Raw genomic sequence first — 23800 nt, 5'->3', positions numbered from 1 at the left:
AGATCAATCACACCACTGCCGAAGCAGACCACACGCTACCCTGCCGAAGCAGGGACACTCCCCATGCACCACATGTGCACAACTGTAGGTGTGTGGGTACAACCCACTGCTACCCTGCCGCCGAAGCAGCTTCTCCAAAGACCATTCGCTCCATGTGACCCTTTTCGGGTGCTCACTCTAACACTCCACTGCCATGCCTCGAGGTGTCGATAGGTCCCTCGACTCCTACCTCAGCATGTGCAGTCCATACTCAGACTTCTGCTGCGCTTCGAGGTGACAATAGCGGTGACGCGCTATGACACTCCTGCCTCAGCACAACCAGATCACTCACTCCCTGCCGAAGCAGCTCACGCGCTACCCTACCGAAGTAGGTACACTCCACAACTTATTCTAACACTCCACTGCCATGCCTCGAGGTGTCGATAGCGGTAGCAACGCTACGACACTCTTACCTTAGCATGTGCAGTCCATACTCAGACTTCTGCTGCGCTTCGAGGCTGCCATAGCGGCGGCGACTCGCTATGACACTCCTGCCTCAGCACAAACAGATCACTCACTCCCTGCCAAAGCAGCTCACGCACTACCCTACCGAAGTAGGGACACTCCACATGCCAGTTGGCACTCCTCCCTGGGCTTGTGCTTTTGAAGCGGCACACAGTCGCTTTGATAGAGTCCGCTTACGGGCACTTGTGGTTTTGGGAGGGATTTTAGCAGAGCCCACTGCTAAATCCCACCACGCCCTAGGCAGTTCTCCCTGACTCGCAGACAGCTGGGGAGGGGTCGTCAAGCCCTTGGACATGGTCCCTGCTGCCCCCCTCTTCGCTCCTCTGTCTGGGTGCGTAGTTCACCCAGATTGTTCTCGCTGGTAGCGATGAAGGCATTCTTGATGGCGGTCCATTGGTCTTCCACGCTGCCACCTTCCGGAATATCTGCAACACGTGTCTCCAGTTCTTCAACGAAGGACTGTTTCACAGTGGCATCTTAAATTCGGTGTGTGTTTAACCGTCGTCCAGCTCGCTCCTCCTGCCGACAAATCCGCGCATTGCGCAGGCGTGTTTCGCCGATAAGGAGATAATGATCAAACGCGATATCGGCTCTACATTTATTCCGTACATCAAGAAGGCTCCGTTTCCATTTTCGGCTGAGGCATATGTGGTCGATTTGATTTTCTGTAAGGCCGTCACGGGAGACCCACGTGACCTCGTGAACCGGTCGATGAGGGAAGAGCGATCCCCCGATCACCATGTCGTTATTACCACAAAAATTCTGCGAACAGCTCTCCGTTTTCACTCATTTCTCCGAGACCATGGCGTCCCATAATGCGCTCATGGTTCGAGTTATCGGATCCGATCTTCCGTGTTCTAAATCTGGCAACGATTATCCTTTCGCCTATAGGTTCCCACTTCATAAGCGCAGAGTGTGCCTGAGCGCTTAGTAGGAAGCCAACTCCGCGATGCCGGGGAGCGTGTTCACCTCGTAAACCAGAGTATAGCAGAACTTGTCCCGACGGCGTTCCGTGTTCTCCAAAGTTTGGCCAATGGAATTCACTCAGTCCCAGGACCTCAAGCTTCATGTGGCATGCCTCATTGGCAAGTTGTGCCAATTTACTTCGCTGGGCTAGGGTTTAAACGTTCCATGGTTCCTATTCGTGACCGTAGTTTCGCGCTAAGAGTTGTTGCCGTAACATCAGTCCGTATTCTTCATTATCGGATTCTCGAACAAATTGATGTTTCGGGAACAGTAGGTTGTTGGCCCAAGGTTCCCTATCCACCGGGATGGGGCTGCCATCTTAGGTATAGCTTCCGGGGAATAGCATTTCATACTCAGCCGCTGGATGCCAGAACAGACGCTGTTGGAGCCGCAGCTCGATCAGTCGGGTCAAATTTGTTTAAAGTCTCACCCAACACCAGGACTAGGCTAGTGCGCTTTGAGCGGCTCACGGTCGCTTTGATAGGGCCTGCTTGGGGTCACATGCAGCTTTTTATAGAAGTTCAACAGAGCCCACTGTCCACATCACATCCTAGGCAGACCCCACAGGACGCACCCTCTCACTCTAGCTGATGTCAGAAGGACCCATACAGTCGTTGCAATGGTGTAAAATTCCTAAAATTCAAGAGCAGACTTTTTGCAAAAAGTGACAACACTGCCACCGAACACATGTAGTGTGATATCCAATTTCATTAAAAATGGAAAAAGCACTCTAAAGGATATCAGCAAACAATCTGAGGATATTCTCGCCATGTTTGATTTACATTTTTGTTTCTTTTGGTACCGTAAATCCGAATCTTTAATACATACTACGTAAAAAAAACTCGGTCTAATATTAGCATCAACTCTCCCTTTCTTTTCAGGTAATTCATTAACGTTCTCCATCACCCTCCGGCTAGTACTGGACCAGTGGCCAAGGCAGACGAACGGTTTCTTTTGGTACCGTAAATCCGAATCTTTAATACATACTACGTAAAAAAAACTCGGTCTAATATTAGCATCAACTCTCCCTTTCTTTTCAGGTAATTCATTAACGTTCTCCATCACCCTCCGGCTAGTACTGGACCAGTGGCCAAGGCAGACGAACGGTTAACTGGGCAAAAAAACACTTTTAGTACTGGGAGAGGGGAAAAGAAGTGTAAAAGGGTTTTCCTGCTATTATACTTCACCGTCATCCTCTACCACCTTGTGTAGCGACACTAGGGGTAAGATTGATATCAATGAATTTGCTTTTGAATTGATAAAAATTAGTTTTTCTATAATTACAATCGTCCTTCGAGAGGAATTTCCGTAAGTTTATTAAGATATTTCATGATTTCATTCCTCGATCACAGCCACCGGCGAGTTATTATTATCTGGGAAAGCATTCATAAAAATCCTGTCCACCCAAGATACCTTACCATCAATCACTCCTACTTGCAGAAGGTGGATGCAGAGTATTCAGATTTGCCGTTTTTATTTCCATTTTTTTATCAAACGTTCCTCTCTCCAAGTCAGGTGGGATCTAAGGTTTTAACTTTTCATCATCACAGCCGGTTGAGAGCAGACAAAAAAGATCAAATGGGAAAAGCATCATTATCGTCCGGTCGGTGAGTCGAGTGTAAACAATTGACTTATCTCGGAGGAAAACTAAAGATTTGTTTTCCTATAATTGACGTACTTTTTGCCTGTCGTACCTGACGTATCTTGAGGGGAAATCGACTTTAGGGTAAGAAGATTACTCTAATGATTTTTTTAAATCATAAAACATTTCCATCATTCTATGGCACAGCTGTTTTGAACAATACAATTTTGTGAAGCTCTACCATAATATATATAACAAAGAAAGTCTATGACAAAATTAATCTTCCAATGCAGTAGAATAGCACAATGTCCATCAATACAACCAATAAACCCATCTTTTTCCTCATAAGTTCTGTATAATATATATCGTTCTATGAATCATAGGAATCCATTCGTGAGCCCCATGAGAGCAATGAAATTTAAGAAAAAAAAATCTTAGTGGACAATTGATTGCAAAGGAAACAAAGATTTGAAACAAATAAAAATAAATTTACTTTTTCCAAAAATTGACAATCAAGGCACTAGAAAACATTTTCTTTTTTATCGAATTCACCTTAAGGCTTAAGCATTCTCTGGCATCCACTCTCTCAGAAGTCTCATCATAATAATACGGTTCTCTTTAATCTAAAGCAACTAATTGAGAAACCCTTCATTTTCTTTGATGGAATTATTCAGATCTAATAAATAAAACTTTAATACCGCCATCGGGGGTGATAATGGGTCTGGGGGGTGAGAATGGGTCATCGCTCTCACCGGCAGTCTGGAGGTCGTAGAGCAAAATCGTTCAAAAAGGCCTCTTATATTTTAGTCTTTTTGCCCACAGATGCATTCAATCTATTCTACAAGCATTCTAGGTAGTTGAAACAGTGACCCATTCTCACCCCCATTTGACCTATTGTCACCCCAGACGACGGTACATAAGATTTTCTTCGTAAATTCAGAAATTTCTCTTCACCTTCCGGGACTTGCATGGTCCTGGGTCACTCTTGCAGCTGTTTCACAGATGTTGCACTTTTTACAACGGTACGAGTCCTTGAAGTGTAATCCGATTTAAAAATCATTCCAGAATCTGAACATAACCGAAATTGTTTCAGAAAGAGTCCTCGAATGTTAGTCAAGTTTCCAAATATCGTGGGGAAGATCTTTCTAGAATAAGCCCCTAGTGATTTGATTTTAGGATTTTCTGTTCAGGATGACAATAATCAAAAATATAGTGCCCTTCTCGGACTTAGTTTATTCGTAAACTTTTTCGGATTAGTCACAGTAAACACAAAGTACTTATACATCTACACTTCAAAAAACACTTCACTATCAAATTGACTAAATTGCACCTGAAAAACTATCAATCTAGCTCGTACCGCAATTACTTCGGAATGTGGGTGCCCTCCGGGTGGAATCCAGTTTCATCAGCCACGTACCGCACCACGTAGAGAACCCCATCCGGCCCGGTGTAGGAATACTCTCCGGTAATTTTTGCTCCATCGGAACTGGAGGCGCTTGCTTTAATGCCGTTGCTTGTTTCGAATGCGTAGCTAAAGGATCCATCCGGGTTGACTTCCTGCTCCTGTTTGGTAATCGTCGCATCGGCATCCGGTGATGCCGGCATTGCATCGATGGAAGCCACCAACATCAACCCAACCATCATCAAACAAATTGCCTAAGAAAAAGCAACAAGTGCGAGATCAAAATGCAATGCAACATTCTTTTTGCCAGCCCGGGCGGAGCTCGTTCGAACGGCATTCTTACCACAAATTTTGCCATCCTCGTCCGTAGGTGGATCTGCACTTCCTCCCTGTGCTGATGAGAATCCAATATGATAGCAAGCTCTAGCTTTCGGAAGGCTTTTATATGTGTACACATGCCAAACAGATTTTATATTGATTACTTAATTCTAGCAGGATTCGGAATCGGTGTCAGGTCCGGTTTGTTAAAGATCGCCTGTACGGCCGACAAACACATCCCACACCGAAGCAAGAATCTTGCAACAGACTCTGGCGGTAGTGCGGCCGAAGCCAGCCACCTCTCCGGCACAGTGATATAACAAGCAGTGCCCATACTACCAGCAGCAGCACATAAATTGAAGGCCGATAGCCGTTTGGGGGACGAGCGCAGGTATCCTCTGCCAATGTAGCGCCTCCGCCCAGCTCAGAATCAGATGGGTTGTTGCCGTTTGGTCGTAAATTTTCTAACCAACCAAGCAGCGAAAGAACATGGTTGTTTGCAATCAAAATAGAACCTTTTTTCGGCCAGCCGGAACACGATTTGCGCCCCCATCCAAATGGAAAGTGAATTTATTTCGTACGGTCGATAGGGTTACTAATTCCCGGAAGAGTCGTGTTAGACTTGCAAACTGATTTTAATTGCTAGTAAATATTCAAGATTGGTTGGCTCAACACTATCCTTCATTGATAAATTTGTTCAATTAAAAAATCGCTTCTGACGTATCAATTCAAACCATGGAGTTATAAAATTTGCTTTTTAGCAAAGTATTTATTCAACAACAGCTTGTAAATGCTTATCAAAAGAAAATGTTTCCGGAACAATTATGACTATTATTCCGAATTGATATTAAGTTCTTGAATATTCGTGAGACTGAGAACTGCTCCAATAACATCTGGAAGTGGCCAATGTATATTTTGATGTGCCACAAGCTGGGCTTCGGAACTCATTTAAAATGTGACCAAATTTCAGGGGGAACGAGGATCCTATTCCGCTTTTGGAAGTGGCCAATGTACGCAAATGTTCTGCAGGAGTCTTCTATTTAATTCGCTATAATCTTGCGAAATTATTATCTTTGATATGCCTCAAATTGTATTCCAAAACCATAAAAAATGTGACCACCAGTGTTGGTAGAATCATGCTCAAATCTCACGCACCAAAGCCTTATGCACGAGCTGATTCGCTTGCGATTCTGCATGGAGACCATCGCGCATGAGTTTTTCACGCAGAATCGCATCGTTTCGCTCATTCGCCGAAATATGATTTCCCTCCAAAAAGAGTAAAAACCCTACCGAGGCATATTTTATGTTTACGTATGGATTTGTTATCCATTGTTTTAAGCAAAGAAAGTTATTCCGATAAATTTAACGAAGAAGAAAACGCAAAAATCAAACAATGATGTAAATCGCGAGTCAAATCATGGATGGTTCTCTGGGCCATGAGTCGAGTAGGGTTTGCCTCGCGCTTGATTTGAATCGTGAATGAGTATTCTGGTGATCACTTCTCTGTAGGAATCAGGTCGCAGAAAACTTCTGGAAGTGGCAAATACCAGAGCGTTAATGAATAAAGCTTCCAATGAATGATTAAATTTGTTATGATTAAATCATTTAACCCTGTGATTATTGATTATGATTGATGATTAATCATTTGTTGACAATGATTAATGATTAAGATTAACGATTAAATTACTTTTTGACAATGATTAACGACTGTGATTGATGAATAAAAAGTTTCTAGTGTGAATAACGATTAACGATTATGATTAAATATCGTCACAATATGTGTATGATTAATGATTAAAGATCGATATGATTAACGATTAATACTTATGATTAAACAAATTTAAATATTTGCATATTGATCAATAATCAAGAAATCTTACCCACTGAGAAAATAAGAAATATTACGTGCAATGAAAGCATTTCCAGATTTTAGATACAGCAATTTTTTAAAGGTACTTTTAAAGGTATGATTATGATTAATGATTAATGAATAAACACGATGAATATAGTGATTAAGATTGACGATTAATGATTAAACGCTACACAATTATGAATATGATCAATGATTAATGATTAAATGTAAAATTCTCTGAATAATGATTAGTGATTAATGATTAAATCATATTTTCTGATGATTATGATTAATGAATAATGACTAAATATCCCATTATTCATTAGTCATGATTATTCACCATATACTTTGCAAATGTCTTCTGATGTATTTCTCGTCATCATTCTTTTTTTTTTTGGTCTTCGAAATGAAATTAATATGCCATTCTGCCGAACACAACATCTGACCGAAAAAACGCTTTGGCCAAACTGGTCAAACAGGCGAAAATTTGGATTGGCCGATTAGGTCATATAGCCAAAAGTGTCGTTCGGGCTAAAGTATCGTTTAGCCGAACAGGTCGTTTGGCCGAAAAAGTCGTTTAATCGAATAGGTTATTTGGCTGACAATGCAGTTTCACCAAACTGGTCGGTTGTCAGAAGGGCCGAAAATATCATTTGGCCGTAAATGTTTTCTGGGCGAAAATGTAATTTGGCCGAAAATTGGCCATCACAAGTAGATTTTTTTTAAACAGCATAATTTGCTTTCATGTGTCAATATCGAGTCATGAAACATCGACTCATGGAGGTTTGAGTTTATTGATAACTGAGAAGTAAGAAATAAAAAATAAGAAGTCAGAGGTAATAAATAAGAAATGAGATAGCCCTCTGTACACTTCCCGTGAACATGAACATGAACAAGAGGTGAGAAAGAGCGATAATTTCACAGTGAACATCGTCGTGGACAATCGAGTCTAGTTGGAAGTGTTGAATTATTGCCCACGAATGCAGGCAGCAAGTAAGTGTGCAGTAGTAAACGAAGAAAATAAAAATGAAACATATTGTCGCATATATGCATATGAATTATTTGAGTGGGTAATCTAAGGAACGATGTTGATCAAGTTATTTAATTTTAATCGTAATTTTCGTTTAAATATTCGAGAATTTTGTTATGAACAGTCAATAGTTACATATACTTAATGATTTCTGAATGGCAAATTTTCAACTGTGCTACCAAATGTATACATTTTGCACCGTTCAAAGTTGGATTAACAAGTTCCGGTAGTCAATTGACCTGAATCCAAATATTATCTTTCGACTGGTATGCATCAAAGGAGAGAACAACACATTTTGTTAAATTATCTATATAATTCTGTACAGGATCATTACATACACAAATTGGGCCATACAGAATTGCTAGATTTTTCTATGTACAAGAATGTTGGTCTACATTTTTAATGATTTTCTTCGAAATGTATAAACATTAATTTATCAAATATTCGTTGAATGAAATAATATTAGTTAAATAAATTGATATTGCAATTGAAATATGAAGCAATTTGTAATGTTGCAAGAAGCAAATCTACTGAACAGAGAGATACGAAAATAAAAACAAATGAGATGGAAAGTAATCACTCACGAACTCGTGAGGATGCGAATGCGTTTTGTCGATGATGGATTTATTTAACTCTAGCGAGTTTGAGTAGTTCTGGCAAACCTACCCACGAAGCATGTAATTCACATGATTCATTCTGTTTCATACATTAATACAATGATGTTCAATTATGCAATTATAGTTGAGAAAATACGAATGTACGAAAAGAGAAGTAATTTCTTCAAATTTTATATCTAGTGACTTCGATCCCATTTGAACGATTGATTTTGACATGTAGTAACAAAGTTTAATTTGATGAGGAATTATTTTTTTTTTACTTTTGCTAGATATAATTTTTGGCTTTCTCTTTTGGCTTACATTTGTTTAATACTTTTCTTTATCCTTTTTTTAAAATTTACACAGCATTTTGTTTTTACACGATTTTTTTTCGCTCGTTTTTTTTATCGTTTGACTTCAATTTACCACCAAACTCTTCGAAACATAATTCAAAAATCCAGAATAAATCAAAGAAAAATCACATGATAATTAATGTGCGTTAAACATTTAGGATGAGTGGAAAATTGAGAAAATGTAAATCGTGTAAAAACAGAATCCAGTGTATTATTCATTTGTTCGAATAGTTTTAATTAATGTTTGAATATTTGACCAGAGTTCGCCAATAAAAAATCCCAATTTTTGCTCAAGTTTCGTTGTATAAAATTCAATTGATCACATATCGTATCGTATATAATTGTTGTGCTTACTATTGAAGTCTTAATATGCATTTAATAATTTTTGCTGTGCTGAGATTTTGTTAATAGTCATTATCCAAATTATGTAAATAAGTCACATAGACTGTTTGACAAAACTTTCTTGGGTTTTCATGGAATTTTTTTCAGCAGCAGGATTACAACAAAACACGACACAAATTGAGCCTAAATTGCCTCTTTCGCGAATGTTATTGATATAGGAGCATGTTATTATTAATGGAACAGATACCCTATACCTAATCACAAACATTCTGAATAATAATTATTATTAATATTTGTACCTCGTGGACGGTCATAACGCAAAGAGCATACGAACATGTGCATACCAAAAAAACAAGGGCGGACAGGCAGGCAGGATGAAAACGTCAGAGCGGCAATCTACACATCTTGTTAGATTCTTTATTCTCCCTGTATCGCTGTGGTGTATATGGCGTATATGGTGTAAATATCAGAGAGGAGAGAAGCTTTCTATGGTGAATACAGGTAAAAAAATTCCACGGAGCTCGTTCACGTTCGAATGCCAAAAGCATTCTGAAAATCTGTTCACCGTGAACGACATAGACGATGCGCAAGCATTTTAGAAGCATATCAAACGATTCAGCAGTAGCCTAATAGGCAAAGCAGAAAAAGTATTCCCAAGCATTTATAACTAATATAGCTAAGACTTTGAATAAACAAATGAATCAATAAATAAATAAATAACTTGAAATTAATGGGTTGATAAATTAAAAAATGAACAATCGATTAAATTACAAAATTATTGATTTGAAAAACTAATAAATGGATAAATTTTAAGATTAATAAATTCAGAAATGAATAAATAAATAATAAATAATAAATATAATAGAATAATAAAAAATTAAATAGTAAAATTATAAATAAATATTTCATAATAAATAAGTTTATAAACTTATATTAATAAATTATTAAATTAGCAAATTGATAAACAAACAAATTAATAAATTCATAAATCAATGAAATAATGAATTAATAAATTGATAAATAAAAAAATGATGAATTAATCAATTAATAATTAATAAATTACTAAATTGCCGCTGCAAGCATAACTGTTCAATTTTTACAAGATTTGCTATCTATATGGGAAAGTTAGAAGAAGAAGAAGAAGAAGAAGATGGGAAAGTTATGCTTTTATGGGCAGTAAATTAATAAATTTTAAAAAAAATAAACTAATAAATCAAAAATCTAATAGGGGGAAAGACGGCTTTGGCAGGTTTTGATCTATTATTGGCAGGGGGGTTTTTGTCGACCAAATTTTATGAAATTTGACCACAATGTTCTTTGATATGCAAAGAATGTTTGGGCCAAATTTGAGCATAGTCAGACATAAAAAACCCCCCTGTCAATAATAGAACAAAACCTGCCAAAGCCGTCATTTCCCCTATATCATCAACAAAAACTAATAAATCAATAAATTAATTTTGAAACCTAGTAAATCAGCGACTCAATAAATAAGCAAATGTACAAATTATAATTAATGAACAATAATGATGTAAAAAATACACGAAAAAAAATAAAATGATATTTTTCCTTTATTGCACACAAGGTTTCAAAAGAGGAAAAAATAATTATTATAAATTATTCAAAAGGGAATTTTCCAATAAATTTAAGAATCAAGGACGTGGAATACTTCTGTATGTAGTTATGAGGCTCGTTTTGCCCCAATGTCCCATACATCACGAGTTTACATATTTTTGTCATTTTGTCTTTAGTACATTGCTCTTAATTGTGTTTATCTCTTCACTGTGGATCGACAGAAGGGCATTACATATATTTTGCTGGTAAAAGTTGAAAATTTAAGGGATTTTGTTGTTTAATAAACGTCAATATGCATTTTATTTGAATTTTTCGGCCGCGTCGATTTAAAATCGTCGCAAAGCAAATTGTCGCCGAAATCGTCGCCAGCAAACATGTCCATAAGATCTGTTAGATCAACTGTGAACAAAATTGTTTGATTTCAATAATCAGATTATTTCCAGTAATTGAGGACTTTTCTTGCATGTCTTAATGATTTGGCTTTGCATTAACACAGATTTAAATTAACGATATTGGCGACGATTTTAAAGGTGCAAAAAAGTGATCGATGCGTTTTGTTACCAGCGAAACTGACAATACTGTTAATTCAAATGATATTTGCCAATGATATAATAAAAATAACGAATAATCATATATTTCATTGAATGTATTGAATTATAGGAGACTTCGGGGTCATCCAATTCTAAAAGATCATTAAATATATGTTTTACAAAATAGAATAACTTTTTTCACGGACGACTCACAGAGGAGAATGAGGGCTTATTCAAAAGGAAATTTTCAAAGAAATTCGGTGAGTGATTTTTTATAGACGCGGGATACTACTGTATGTAGTTATTGAGCAAGTTTTACTTCAATGTCCCATAAATCCAAATTTTTCATTTTTTCGTCCTTTTATCTGTAAAATATTGTACTAAAATTGTATTTTCCTCTTTATCGTGGATTATCAAAAAGTATTAAGCATTTTTTAGTGGCAAAAGTTGGAAATTAAAGTGCTTTTGGGGTAAAATAATCATCAAAGCGCATTTTGAGAATGTATTTTAATATAAAATAAGCTTCTGAGCTTGTTTGACCTCAAAACCCCTGGAATCAATTTCAATGCAATATATGAACATTTGTTATTTCCATAGTATAATTGACAAATTATCATTGATTTATTATTACTCCATCATTTTTAACTCTTAATTACTGAGCTATATAATTTCATAGAGGAATGTGGGCGAAAAGGCATAAGAAAAGAATATTTCCGATCTCATCCTATCTATTGTCACATCGACTCTCAAATAATATGATAACTCTTGTCTAGTTGTGCAATCAGGTATGGTTTGGAAATGTTCATCGGCATCGGCTCTATTCAAAAGTATTTAAAATCGTGTTTTATCCAATAAATCACAAAACAAAACATTTGCAGAAATGATTTACTTCATTAGTTATTGTTTTCACAAACATTTATCAATATCTGTATAACATTTTGGACTATTATATTAACAATTATTTGTAAATATTATTCATTTTTACAGAATACATGAAAGTTTGCATAAAATGCACTTTGATGCTTATTTGACCCTAAATCCCTTAAATTTCTAAATTTTACCATATTTAGTGCCTCTCTATGGATCCACAGTGAAGAGATGAACACAATTTTGAGCAATTTCCTGAAGATAAATGAAAAATATTAAAACTCGTGATATATGGAACATTGGGGCAAAACATGCTCAATATCTACATACAGTAGTGTTCCACATCCAATGAAACAGCACTCACTGAATTTTCTTGGAAAATTCCCTTTCGAATAAGCCCTTGATTTCTTCCGTAAATTGCTCGTAAAAAAATAAAAAAAATATTCCTCCTTCGAAATCGGGTTTTACCAGTGTACATTGGCTCTACATTCCACTGAGACTTGGCTTACCTTTAACTTAGTGTTGTTTTGGCATTTCTGTCAATAGCATAAGTATGTGTGGCAAGTACAATGGATACACTATACACTGGAAGGGAGCCTATAATGTTTCCAACCCGCTAACATTCTAGGTCGGACCGAGAATCACTCGCCATTTGGGTTGGGAATCCTACGCCTTTGCTCGCAAGGCTAACTGGAGACCCGTATAAATTAATATAATTTAATGAAATATAAATTAACTATTACATTTAATATAAATCATGAAATAAAAAAATAATAAATAAAATAATAAATACAATGGTTTCTAGTTAGCCTTGTCAGCAAAGGCGGAGTATTCTCGATTTTCGTTGCGGCCTTAAAGTTTTTTTTAATTTTCAGAATTCTCAACTCACTGGGCATAGCGTATCTTTGTACTTGCCACATAAGACACATATCCATGCAATAGACATGCACAGAAAAAGAAACATCAAATAATAACTGTGGAAATGTTTATGGAACATTGAGTAAAGAAGCAGACCAAGATTCAGTGGTAATATAAAGCCATTGAAGAGGAACTATTATATTTTTATATTTTTATGAATGAAGTAATCTGTCTATGAAAATATACATTTTTGTTTGAATATACGAATGATTGAAGTATTAAAATAACAAATATTTAAAAAGAAAAAAATAATATTACCAAATAATAAAAAAGAAACACAATTAATTTATGAGAAACTACTGAGTTGGTTTCCTTCCGACCAAACCGATACGAGTATTAAAATGGGCGACAGCGACACACAAAGCAGGAACCCACCCGAAACCTATTCCACGAGAACAGTAAACACTCTCGGTCGATGTGAACTCCCAATCAAAATCAATCTCTTCTCCTTGTATTTTTGAATTCACCACAGCTCCACGTTCATGTTCACCGTCGCGTTTACATTTGCGGTGAGTTCACCGCAGATACGATTTCACGTTGATTTCACAGGCATGACCGTGGAATGCTCATAAATCTGATATTATTGATGTTTTTCATGTTTTTATGCATCTCACTACTAAATGCAGCATCTGCCTTTCATTTGAACATGATTCCCTCACGATTTGAGTATGTATCAAGAAGTTATTATCGAAAAACAGTTTGTTCACGTTCACGTTCACGGGAGGTGTAAAATGCGCTTAAGTAGTTAGACGTCTCACTTCCAACCCCTCACTTTTCACCGTAATCCATCCAGCCAAATGACCTCTTCGGCTAAATAAAATGAATTACCCGTTCGGCCAAATAAAATTTATAGCATTTTTTGTCAAACGGCCCTTGCTGTAAAACGTTCGTCGAAAGACATTTCGTCGAAAGACATTTCGTCGAATGACATTTAGTCGAATGACATTACGTCGAATGGACATTTGGTCGAAGGGACATTTAGTCGAAAATGAATTTTTAATCCAGTAGAGAAGCAGGACATTTGATCGAATGACGTTTGGTCGAAAGGACACTACATCGAATGGACATTTCGTCGAATTGACATTTAGTCGAAATCAGATTTTAGAAAGAAGAATCTTCGTACATTTGGTCATATGACGTTTGGTCGAAAGTGGATTTTCGAAATTAATTATCTTAATACATTTAGTCTAATGACGTTCTATCGAATGTATATTTGAAAGAAAGGAATAAATAATACGAAAACGGTGAATATTCCGATATTATTCCCGACTGGATATTGACTTCCGCGAACCGCTCTATCCGACTAAGTTGAATCTATACCACCTGGAAAAGAAATGTAGTCGAATGATGTTTCGTCATTAGACATGACGCCGAATAGACATTACTACCGTTACACGCATAACTGTCCCATGTACATCGGACATTCCAGCAAATATGGGACGAATATGCGTATGATGGCAGATTAGGTCATATGATCATTTGGTTGAAATTAAATTTTCGGCCAATAACTAACGGTTGACGGATGGTTGAAAGACCATTTTATACTGAACTAATTTATATTGTATAAATATTTAGTGGAAGAAAGGGTATCAATGAAAAGAATAAGAAAATCATTTCCATTCGATCAAATGTCAATCAATGAAATGCTCCAAAGCCGACTGCGATGAAGTATTAGCAAAATAACATTGATATCATTGCGTTTTGACCATGTGCAGAAAATAAGTATCAGTACCGTCAAATCAACTGGGGGGAAGATGATCATTGAGGTGAAGATGATCATTTGATATGTCAGTCAAAAGTGCCAAATTTTTTTATGAAACGGTAGTCAACAATATTCTCCGTTCAAGTAATGTTACCGCTAGGTAGAAATCCGAGTTTTTCGATTATAATCATGAAAATGTATTTTGTGGAAGAATGAGAGAGATAGTCATAAATGACGCTATTTTCGTTTCAAATATTGACTTCGTGGACTTCTTTACGTAGTAAATTCAACATTCATACAAATCACCTAGTGTATTTTGACTACTAGGTCATAATAATTTTAGTACAGCTGTCTTGATCAACTTCACCCCAAACCAGATTACTAAAAAAATGTGTGATAATTTAATTTATTTTAATAAATGCGAACGTATTTCAGAAAACTAAAGTTGTTGATTATTGCAACGTATAGCAGTACATGTTTTGAAAATATTTGTTTCGATTTAAAATGTAAACACACATTGTTGTTGCATGTTTTGTCTTAAAAATGATCATCTTCCCCCCAGTTGACGGTACCTAATATTTTCCTATTTCTGTAAGTTTTCAATTTTTCAATAATCCACCAGGGTCTCCAGAAGTTTCTGTTAGCTCAGGTAAAAAATCCTCATTGGCTTCCTTATTCATTTCTTCCGCTGCTGATTGAACTTCCTCATGTCCACTGAATTCATCCAACCAGTTTATTCATGTATTTTGTGGATTATTTATTAAAATTTAACCAAAATTGTCTAAATGTCTTTTTGACTAAATGTCCATTCGACCAAATGTCCATTCGAATAAATGTCCATTTGACTGAATTTCCGTTCGACTAAATGTCCCTTCGACCAAATGTCCTTTCGACTAAATGTCATTCGACTAAACGTCATTCGACGAAACGTTTTTCGATGAAATGTCCCAAAGCCCTGTAAAACAACCATTTCAGCCAAACACCATTTTGACCAAAGCGGCCAAATGTCCAATTTGTCCAAACAATTTTTCGACCAAATGACGCTCTTTTTTACACTGTTTTAATTCATGCAGTACGCACCCCCGCGTGAAAACCGACTCCAGTATACTGCTCGATCATCCGGCTGATGAATCTTTGTTTGTGGGAAGGGTCGTTTGGCTGAAAGCCATTTGGCCTAATGCCACTAGGCCGAAAGTCATTTGATCGAACGGGTCATCCAGTCAAAAGTCATTTGATCGAACGGGTAATCCGACCGAACAGGTCATTCGGCCGGAAAGTCATCTGGCCGAATAGGACATTTGGCCGAGAAGGACATTTGGCCGAATTGGTCATTTGGCCAAATAGGACGTTTGGACGAATAGGACATTTGCCCGAAAAGGCCATTCGACCGAATATGCCATTTGGCTGAATAGGACATTTGGCCGAATACGACATTTGACCGAATACGACATTTGACCGAATATGACATTTGACCGAATAGGACATTTGGCCGAATAGGACATTTAGTCGAATAGGATATTTGGCCGAATAGGACATTTTAGTCTGATAGGACATTTGCCCGAATAGGACATTTGGCCAAATAGGACGTTATGCCAAATAGGACATTCGGCCGAATAGGACATTTAGTTGAATGAGACATTTGCCCGAATAGGCCATTTGGCCGAATAGGACATTTGGCCGAATAGGACATTTGGCCGAATAGGACATTTGGGCAAATAAGACATTTGGCCGAAAAGGACATTTTGCCATATAGCCCGTTATGCCGAATAGGACATTTGCCCGAAAAGGCCATTTGCCCGAATATGCCATTCGGCCAAATATGCCATTTGGCTGAATAGGACATTTGGCCGAATAGTAAATTTAGCCAAATACGACATTTGACTGAATACGACATTTGATCGAATATGACATTTGGCCGAATAGGACATTTGGCCAAATAGTACGTTTGGCCGAATAGAACATTTGGCCAAATAGGACGTTTGGCCAAATAGGACGTTTGGCCAAATGGGACATTTGGCCTAAAAGGACATTTAGCCGAATAGGACATTTGACCGAATAGGATATTTAGCCAAATACGACGTTTGCCCGAATAGGCCATTTAACCGAAAAGGTCATTTGGCTGAATAGGTCATTTTGCCGAATAGGTCATTTGGCCGAATATATCATTTGACTGAATAGGTCATTTGGCCGAATAGGTCATTTGGCCGAATAGGTCATTTGGGCGAATAAAACATTTGACGTAATAAGACATTTGGCCGAATAGGCCATTTGGCCGAATAGGACTTTTGGTCGATTAAGTCATTTAGCCCAATAGAACATTTGGTCGAATCGGTCATTTGGCCGAAAATTACGTTTGGCCGAATAGGACATTTGGCAGCATAGAACATTCGGCAGAACAGGACAGACCTCTTAGTACTCACTTCTCACTTCTCATTTTCACAGTGTGGAGTGATCAAACAGAATGATCAAACGAGAGTATTACAGATTGCTTTCTCTAGAGGTCAAACTATATTGCGCTAAATACTTCGCAGAGCTCTATCTTTGAAGTGCATTCCAGGTAGTAAAGAACTGCGAAAAGTCACCATACGGTATTATCCCCTCTCATTTTCGGATTGAACTGCGCCTTCGAAATATTCCATAGTAACATAAATCGTGTGGATCTTAGTTTGGAAACGTAATCATATATAATGATGATGCTGTTCTTTGTGGTGACACTTAGAGAGCTACACGTAAAACTGTGGTGCAAATGGACATTCTCAAGCCTAACAACCTAATGGTTAAATAGATCAATGGATCGTGATGTCACGGTTACAATTCAAGCATTGAAACGTGCTTTTTCATATTGCCTCTATTTTCTTCGATCTCTCATTGTTGGGTAGAAACTGGACGGGAGCTCTCGATACTAGGAAGATGGGGATAGTCAGAACCGCTACTTTCGACCGTGTGTATGTGTCCCGCAATTACCGGAGTAAATGGAGTGGAGGCAGCTCGCCGTGGATGGCTAAATCATGGCTTGCTGGTCACCGATTAACACACTAAAGGAAAACTTAAAAATACACACTGAAGGCAACAGACTCAAACCCCTACAGGTAGGAAAGTCAACAAACGATTACGTGCATCAGATTCTTAAAAAAATATCAGGAAATCTGTTTAAAGTAATTAAAAGCTTTTTTACCTTCCGCTCGCTTTCAAATCGACTTCTATAAAAACATTCTTCATGCCTGCCGTATCCTAACGGAACTATCAATTCTATACTTTCGCCTCTAATGCTATCATGAACATGTACGTCCAAGTTTGGAAGATGATATTAGCATTTCCATATCATAGCTTTTTTACATTTTTAGTGATCTTAGCTTAGCATAGGGGCCCTCCTTAGCCGTGCGGTAAGACGCGCGGCTACAAAGCAAGACCATGCTGAGGGTGGCTGGGTTCGATTCCCGGTGCCGGTCTAGACAATTTTCGGATTGGAAATTGTCTCGACTTCCCTGGGCATAAAAGCATCATCGTGTTAGCCTCATGATATACGAATGCAAAAATGCTAACTTGGCTTAGAAACCTCGCAGTTAATAACTGTGGAAGTGCTTAATGAACACTAAGCTGCGAGGCGGCTCTGTCCCAGTGTGGGGATGTAATGCCAATAAGAAGAAGAAGAAGCTTTGCTTTTTATATATCACCGTAATTTTATTACAGGGAGATTTACTGTCATAGATTAGATAAGAAATTTATGAGATATTTAAGAACGGAAGAACAAAACTAATTTAAACATTTCCCTCCTGGGTCATCGAGATCAAACCGCGTTCGGATTAATTAAAAAAAAAAAAGTCTACCATTTCCCGTTGCAAACGACATCCATTGAACGTTCTTATTTAATCAATTCATGGGCATTTCACTTAATTATTATTAAGAGAAAGCTACCCTAGTCAATAACTCTATTCATAGTACAAAAGTTTTGTGTGATGAGTTTCACGCAAAAAAAAAACAAACCATCTGAAATTTTCTTGATTCACATTAAAGATATTTCACAATCCACAAATTTAATTACTGGAAATTTTACACTACAGACAAAACAATTAATAAAGATGCCCATTATTCTTCTGGGAGCCGCCATCAGCCGAAACGGAAAAAATCGGGCAGTGAAAATTTTTAGCATCCGCCCGTCGCGCATGACACACTACGATCTCTCCTCTTCTTTACACTTGTAGGATCTATCCTAAAATTAGTTCAAATTATTATTGTTAATTTAATGCATTGCGTCTTCTTATAGTCCATTCACGGCAAAGTCCACAACCAACATCCACTGAGTTGCACCGAATAGGAACACACTCGATCTGCCTTCAAAGATCCAACCTCACCATCATTATTCATCATATGGTAGCCCTATATAGAAGCTTTGACTTCCCGATGCAGAGTAAAGCTCACTCGGTATCCAAGGATATGAGCAGAGAGCAGCAAGAAGGGCAAAGGCCAAGCTCCATGAATCCTCTCAGAAGGAATGCTGCTCATCTGGGGCAAACGGGAGTATAAAAAAAAACAGAAACATGAGCTAGAAAACGTGATTTGCCTTATCAAAGATGGGTATCGATTCCGGCAGGAACCGACGAGTAGTGCATGGGGTGGAGAAACTTGTACCGATTTGCTTGCCCACATGCATTTACATAGACTTGGGTATGGCACTGACGACGCTTGAAGAAGACAGTCGGGGAGATTTGTTGCAGCAACCGTGGAAGCCAGGATTCATCGGTATTTAGGATCGGCTTTGAAATGGAAGTTGAGCGCTTCTCCGTGCCTTTTACTATTATCATTCCAAACATGTGTGAGTGGAGCTGTGTTTTGCTTTTTCCATCCGTCGAAACAGATGAATAATATAAAAGTTCCTAATAACAGCAAACGGATATCCATCATCATCGTGCATATATTGGACTGGTGAGGTGGTTTACCGGATATCGATATGGATATGGATATGGATGGTGCTGTGGGAATTCTACTTCGTTTAATCTTCCAGAGTGCTTAAAGCATCCTTGTCATGTTGCTTCACAGGGCACTGCATTCTTCCAGTCAATATGGTTACACCATTGAGTGTTGATATCGATGTGCATTTGTCAACCTCTATTGATAGGGGGAGAATGAAATTTATTATGCCTTTTTGTATATTTCAACACTGGAAGGCATCGTACCATGCTCAAACATTTGACGAGCTGATAGGGATTTGACATGAAATCATGACGCCTTGAAGTTTAGATAGAAGGACCATTATGGTACTAACTCGCCACTTTTCCGCATTTTTTGGGTAAATCTATAAAATACCTACTATTAAATAGTTCCAACTTCCTATGCATTGGATAATTTTTGTTCAAATACTTCTCACAACGCAACAATGCCTTTCAAAAATGGTAACGATAAGGTTGGCGACATCATAATCTGTCCGGAAGTGCTTTCATCGCGTTCACGCTGAGCATCAATGGTCTGCTTGCATGTACTTACAAGCACAGTCCAAATGCCATCGCAGAAGCGAACTTTGGCATAGTTTCCAGTTTGCAAACATGGAGCGCAATCATGTTCTAGCAACCTTCCCTGGGTAGAGCAACGGAACAAGCAGAAAGCACCCTGATGATATCGTTACAAGAACGTAAAAAAAAACGCCCGCACTCCGCACCTCCAGGACATCATAAAATTGTTCGCTTTCGGAGTTTCATTGTAGCACCGAATACACCCGTCGTCGGTATGCGTCCATTCGCCCAACAATGCACGACTCTACTATCTATAGTTGCGTTAGGTGATGCACATAAAAACAGAACACAGGGCGAACCCTCGTTCCGAGCATGTTCCTCAGAAAATTCCGCAGGATTGAATACGATGCGGATTCTTTCGTTTGAACTCGCGAAACCGTTTCACGCTCCGGCAGCGGCGGGCTCCAGTTTGCAATCTCGGTTGACGGAAGCGACTTCCCAACCCGACCAAACCACGCAGTTGCGGTGTATTGGCAGCTGCGAATCAGCACCGACCGAGGGCGCCTGGTTTCGGCGGTGATGACATCGATGAAATGACTATGTGCAAAGAACGCTGATGACACGCTGGCTAACAAAAAGACTAAATAGCGCAAATGTTCGGTAAAATGTAAATTGCGATATTAAAAGGAGCCGTGTCTTCGGGGTTGTCGAAAGCACTCCACTACCGTGGTATAGTTCGGGAAGCCCGGAAGTGCTGCTTTGGCGGGGGTTGATAAACTCGCTGCAGGGCGCTAGGCGAGCTGGAGGGTGTCGTACGTATTCGATTAGACCGGGAGCGGAACGTTTATGGGTTGGTGCGCACGGATAGCTGTTTTGGCACATATGTGGCCACAGCGCAGTATGTGGTCTTGCAAATTGAATCTGTAGAAATTTGGATTTAATTTAATTCGATGAGCTTGGTTCACCTCATGCAGCGATAAAGCGGATTCTAGACGCTAGAACGATTTAAACCTCTGGTAGGGAACCTGCCGTTTATTCAACCGTATTTAGATGTATGACAGAACTCTGCAGTAGACAGTTTAGTTGAACTTTCCGCAATCGTTTTCTATGATATGAATAATCATGAATGGGATGTTTATTGAAGATTTTTCAATCAAGCTAAACAAGAGAGAACTCTGCATTTATTTAAAGGCAAACTCTCAAATTTTTGACTTGCCTTGCAAATATTTCGATAAATTAGGCATACATCGAATCTTCTGGCAAAAGATACTTTCAATATACAAACTTAGCATCGCTATTTACTTATGCTTGCAACTTATGTTTTTATGTTAATAAATGAGGATTGTTTATATACTAAAGCTTCATTAATGCTTAATTCCAAGAATACCCCTTTTTAATTTCAGAAATCGTATCTTATTAAAGCATTAACCTAAACAAGTTATGTTTCCTACAACCGATTTGAAGCAAACATTCGAGTTGGAAGCAAATTAATCCTAACGATCCGCAAATCAGTTTCACAGAATAAACAGATTTAAATCAGCTCGCCCGCAAATTTGTCAAACAAACTATTATAATTAATTTTACCTGCAAAACGCTCCGCATGAATTCCGAATGCTGTCGACAGTAGTAAGCACAGAGTACTATTTCTTCCAATCCAATTAAAAGTTTTCATCGCAATACCGACTAACTGCTGGCCCGGTGTTTGTATTGGCTCCGGTCTACCACACTGACTGTGGGAAAGGGCCGACAGTAGTCAGTCGGTACAACACGGCGACGAGCGCATTGTTTTTTCCTGGAGCTGGTCTTTCGAGTCCGATTGACAACGATGTTGGTAGCGAAACCGGCGAATGCACACGAGCTGTTACCAACAACGGATCCTTGAGGTGTAAACCAAAAGCTCTTTAGGCGAACAATTTGTAGCAGTGCAACAGTGATGATGACTTTGTTTTCTTTAGTGTCTTAAAAACAGCTCAGAACTATACCATGATGAACTGTTTGCCAAGCTGACACAGTACTGAGAGATTGGAATAAATAGAAGTAATGTGATTGCAGAACTATTTATAGAGAACTGTACAGGATTTTTTTCTACCATTCACTTAAAAGACCTATAGAACTTTGACGAAAAACTGTATCGTATTTCCATCACTTTTTTGACGTAGGACTTACGTCTTTCTTTACTATACTGGGTGTGATTTAGATTTTTGGAAATCGAGAGCGTTACGCTGGAAGGGAAGATTTCGAACGTTACTAGCGCCTTTATCTTTCGGTGGATTTTGAAGATTTATATATCAATCGACTCGGACACTCTCCAGCAATTTGTCAATTTCATTGAAACTTTAGATTATTAACGATTAGCTATTGAAATTTTCAATTCTTGTCAAAGCCAATAACAATTTCATATATAACCAATCCCGTGCATTCCTAACACGGACATCAGAATGCAGTATCCCACGGGCCTTCAGGTCCACCGCAATATTTTCTTTGTGTATAAAAGAAGCTGTGCCTGCCGTGTGTGAGTCATTTCAGTTTGTGACAGCAGCGCGTACTGACGTGCTTTTTGCTCGTGCATTTTTTTTTTCGTTCGTTCGCTGTGGGAGAGCTGCTCGCCGGTCAGTGGGTCTGCCGGTATTATTTTTTCTCGTTCGTTCGCTGTGTTTACGTACACAGCATGCAGTCGCCAGCAGGAGAATATGCATGAAAGAAGTGGACATATTTTTTTTGTCATTCTATGCTTGATGATGGTCGGATGCAGTGGTGTCGGTTGCGATTGATGCGATCGCCCATCGCATCGCTCGGAGTTCACGGCTATTCTGATATCTGATTATGTTTTTATTTATTAGTTTTATTTCCTGAAGTTTTGAATACACAAATTGCTAATAATTCTACACAGCTTGTTGTTTCCAAAATCAATACCTATTATCAAACCCCAGAAATTCAAAAGTTGAATGTAAATACATTACGTCCTACGTCTACTCGCGGTTATGTTCAAAACATTACACATTGCTCGTTTTTCATATTTGATTCTTTTAAATTCTCACGGAAAATCCTTTTGTATTACCTCACAAAATCTCTGTATTTTTAGTAAAATTAATTCGTATCTCCACAGAAAAATCTTTTGAATTTCTCCGGAATTCTTTTGAAGTTCAATGAAAACTCTTTCGATTTTTTTTCAACCCGAAAACTTTTTAGAGCTTATTATGGATCGACTGTACGATTTAATTATATTTTTGTTAAACGACAACTCAATCTCTCAATCTTACAATTTCACAACCAGTTTATTATCTATCCATTAACCATCGTGTTTTCATGTTATGAAAATGCACCATGAATATAATTCTTGATTTCATGATTTATTTTTGCGTCCAACAAGTCATTTGACTGAAAATGCCGTTCGACCAAAAAAGTCGTTTGACCGAATAGATCATTTGACCAAAAAGGCAATTTGGTAAGAATAGTCATTTGGCAGAAAGAGTCATTTGGCCCAAAAGTGTCCTTTCTGTAAACCAATCATTTCGGCCAAATGGCATTTTCTGCGAAAAGTGTCGTTCAGCTGAGTTGAACATTTTGCCATGAAGTCCTTTAGCCGAATAAGTCATTTGGCAGAAAATGCCGTTTGGCCGAAAGGGTTGTTTTGCAGAAAGGACATTTTCGGACCAAATGGCTCTTTCTATCAAATGACCATTCATACCAAACGGAATTTTCGGTCAAATGAACTATGCGATGTTACGATCTTCGGCAGAACTGTACTAAAATCTATCATCCATTGCGTTGGTTGGGTGTTTTTCATATTTTTATTTTCTAGAGAAAGTTTCTTCAAAC

At 38.2% G+C, this 23800-nt stretch overlaps 2 protein-coding genes across 2 annotated transcripts in view; one reads left to right on the top strand and one right to left on the bottom strand.

Moving 5' to 3' along the window:
- The window catches only part of LOC134211097 (Krueppel-like factor luna), a 994395-nt gene that overhangs the window by 743935 nt on the left and 226660 nt on the right, over positions 1-23800 (top strand). The window lies entirely within an intron of this gene.
- On the bottom strand, positions 4160-4882 carry LOC134215385 (cuticle protein CP14.6-like). The gene is made up of 2 exons (XM_062694588.1): positions 4798-4882; positions 4160-4708 (listed from the first exon to the last, which is right to left on the bottom strand). Exons 1-2 carry the CDS (start codon positions 4810-4812, stop codon positions 4415-4417), a joined length of 309 nt encoding a protein of 102 aa, XP_062550572.1. The 5' UTR covers positions 4813-4882; the 3' UTR covers positions 4160-4414.

Source organism: Armigeres subalbatus, chromosome 2 (assembly GCF_024139115.2).
Source record: "Armigeres subalbatus isolate Guangzhou_Male chromosome 2, GZ_Asu_2, whole genome shotgun sequence".
In the NCBI taxonomy this organism is placed as follows: domain Eukaryota; kingdom Metazoa; phylum Arthropoda; class Insecta; order Diptera; family Culicidae; genus Armigeres; species Armigeres subalbatus.
Note: the sequence above shows the minus strand (reverse complement) of the source record. Positions and strands in the feature narration are given on the sequence as shown.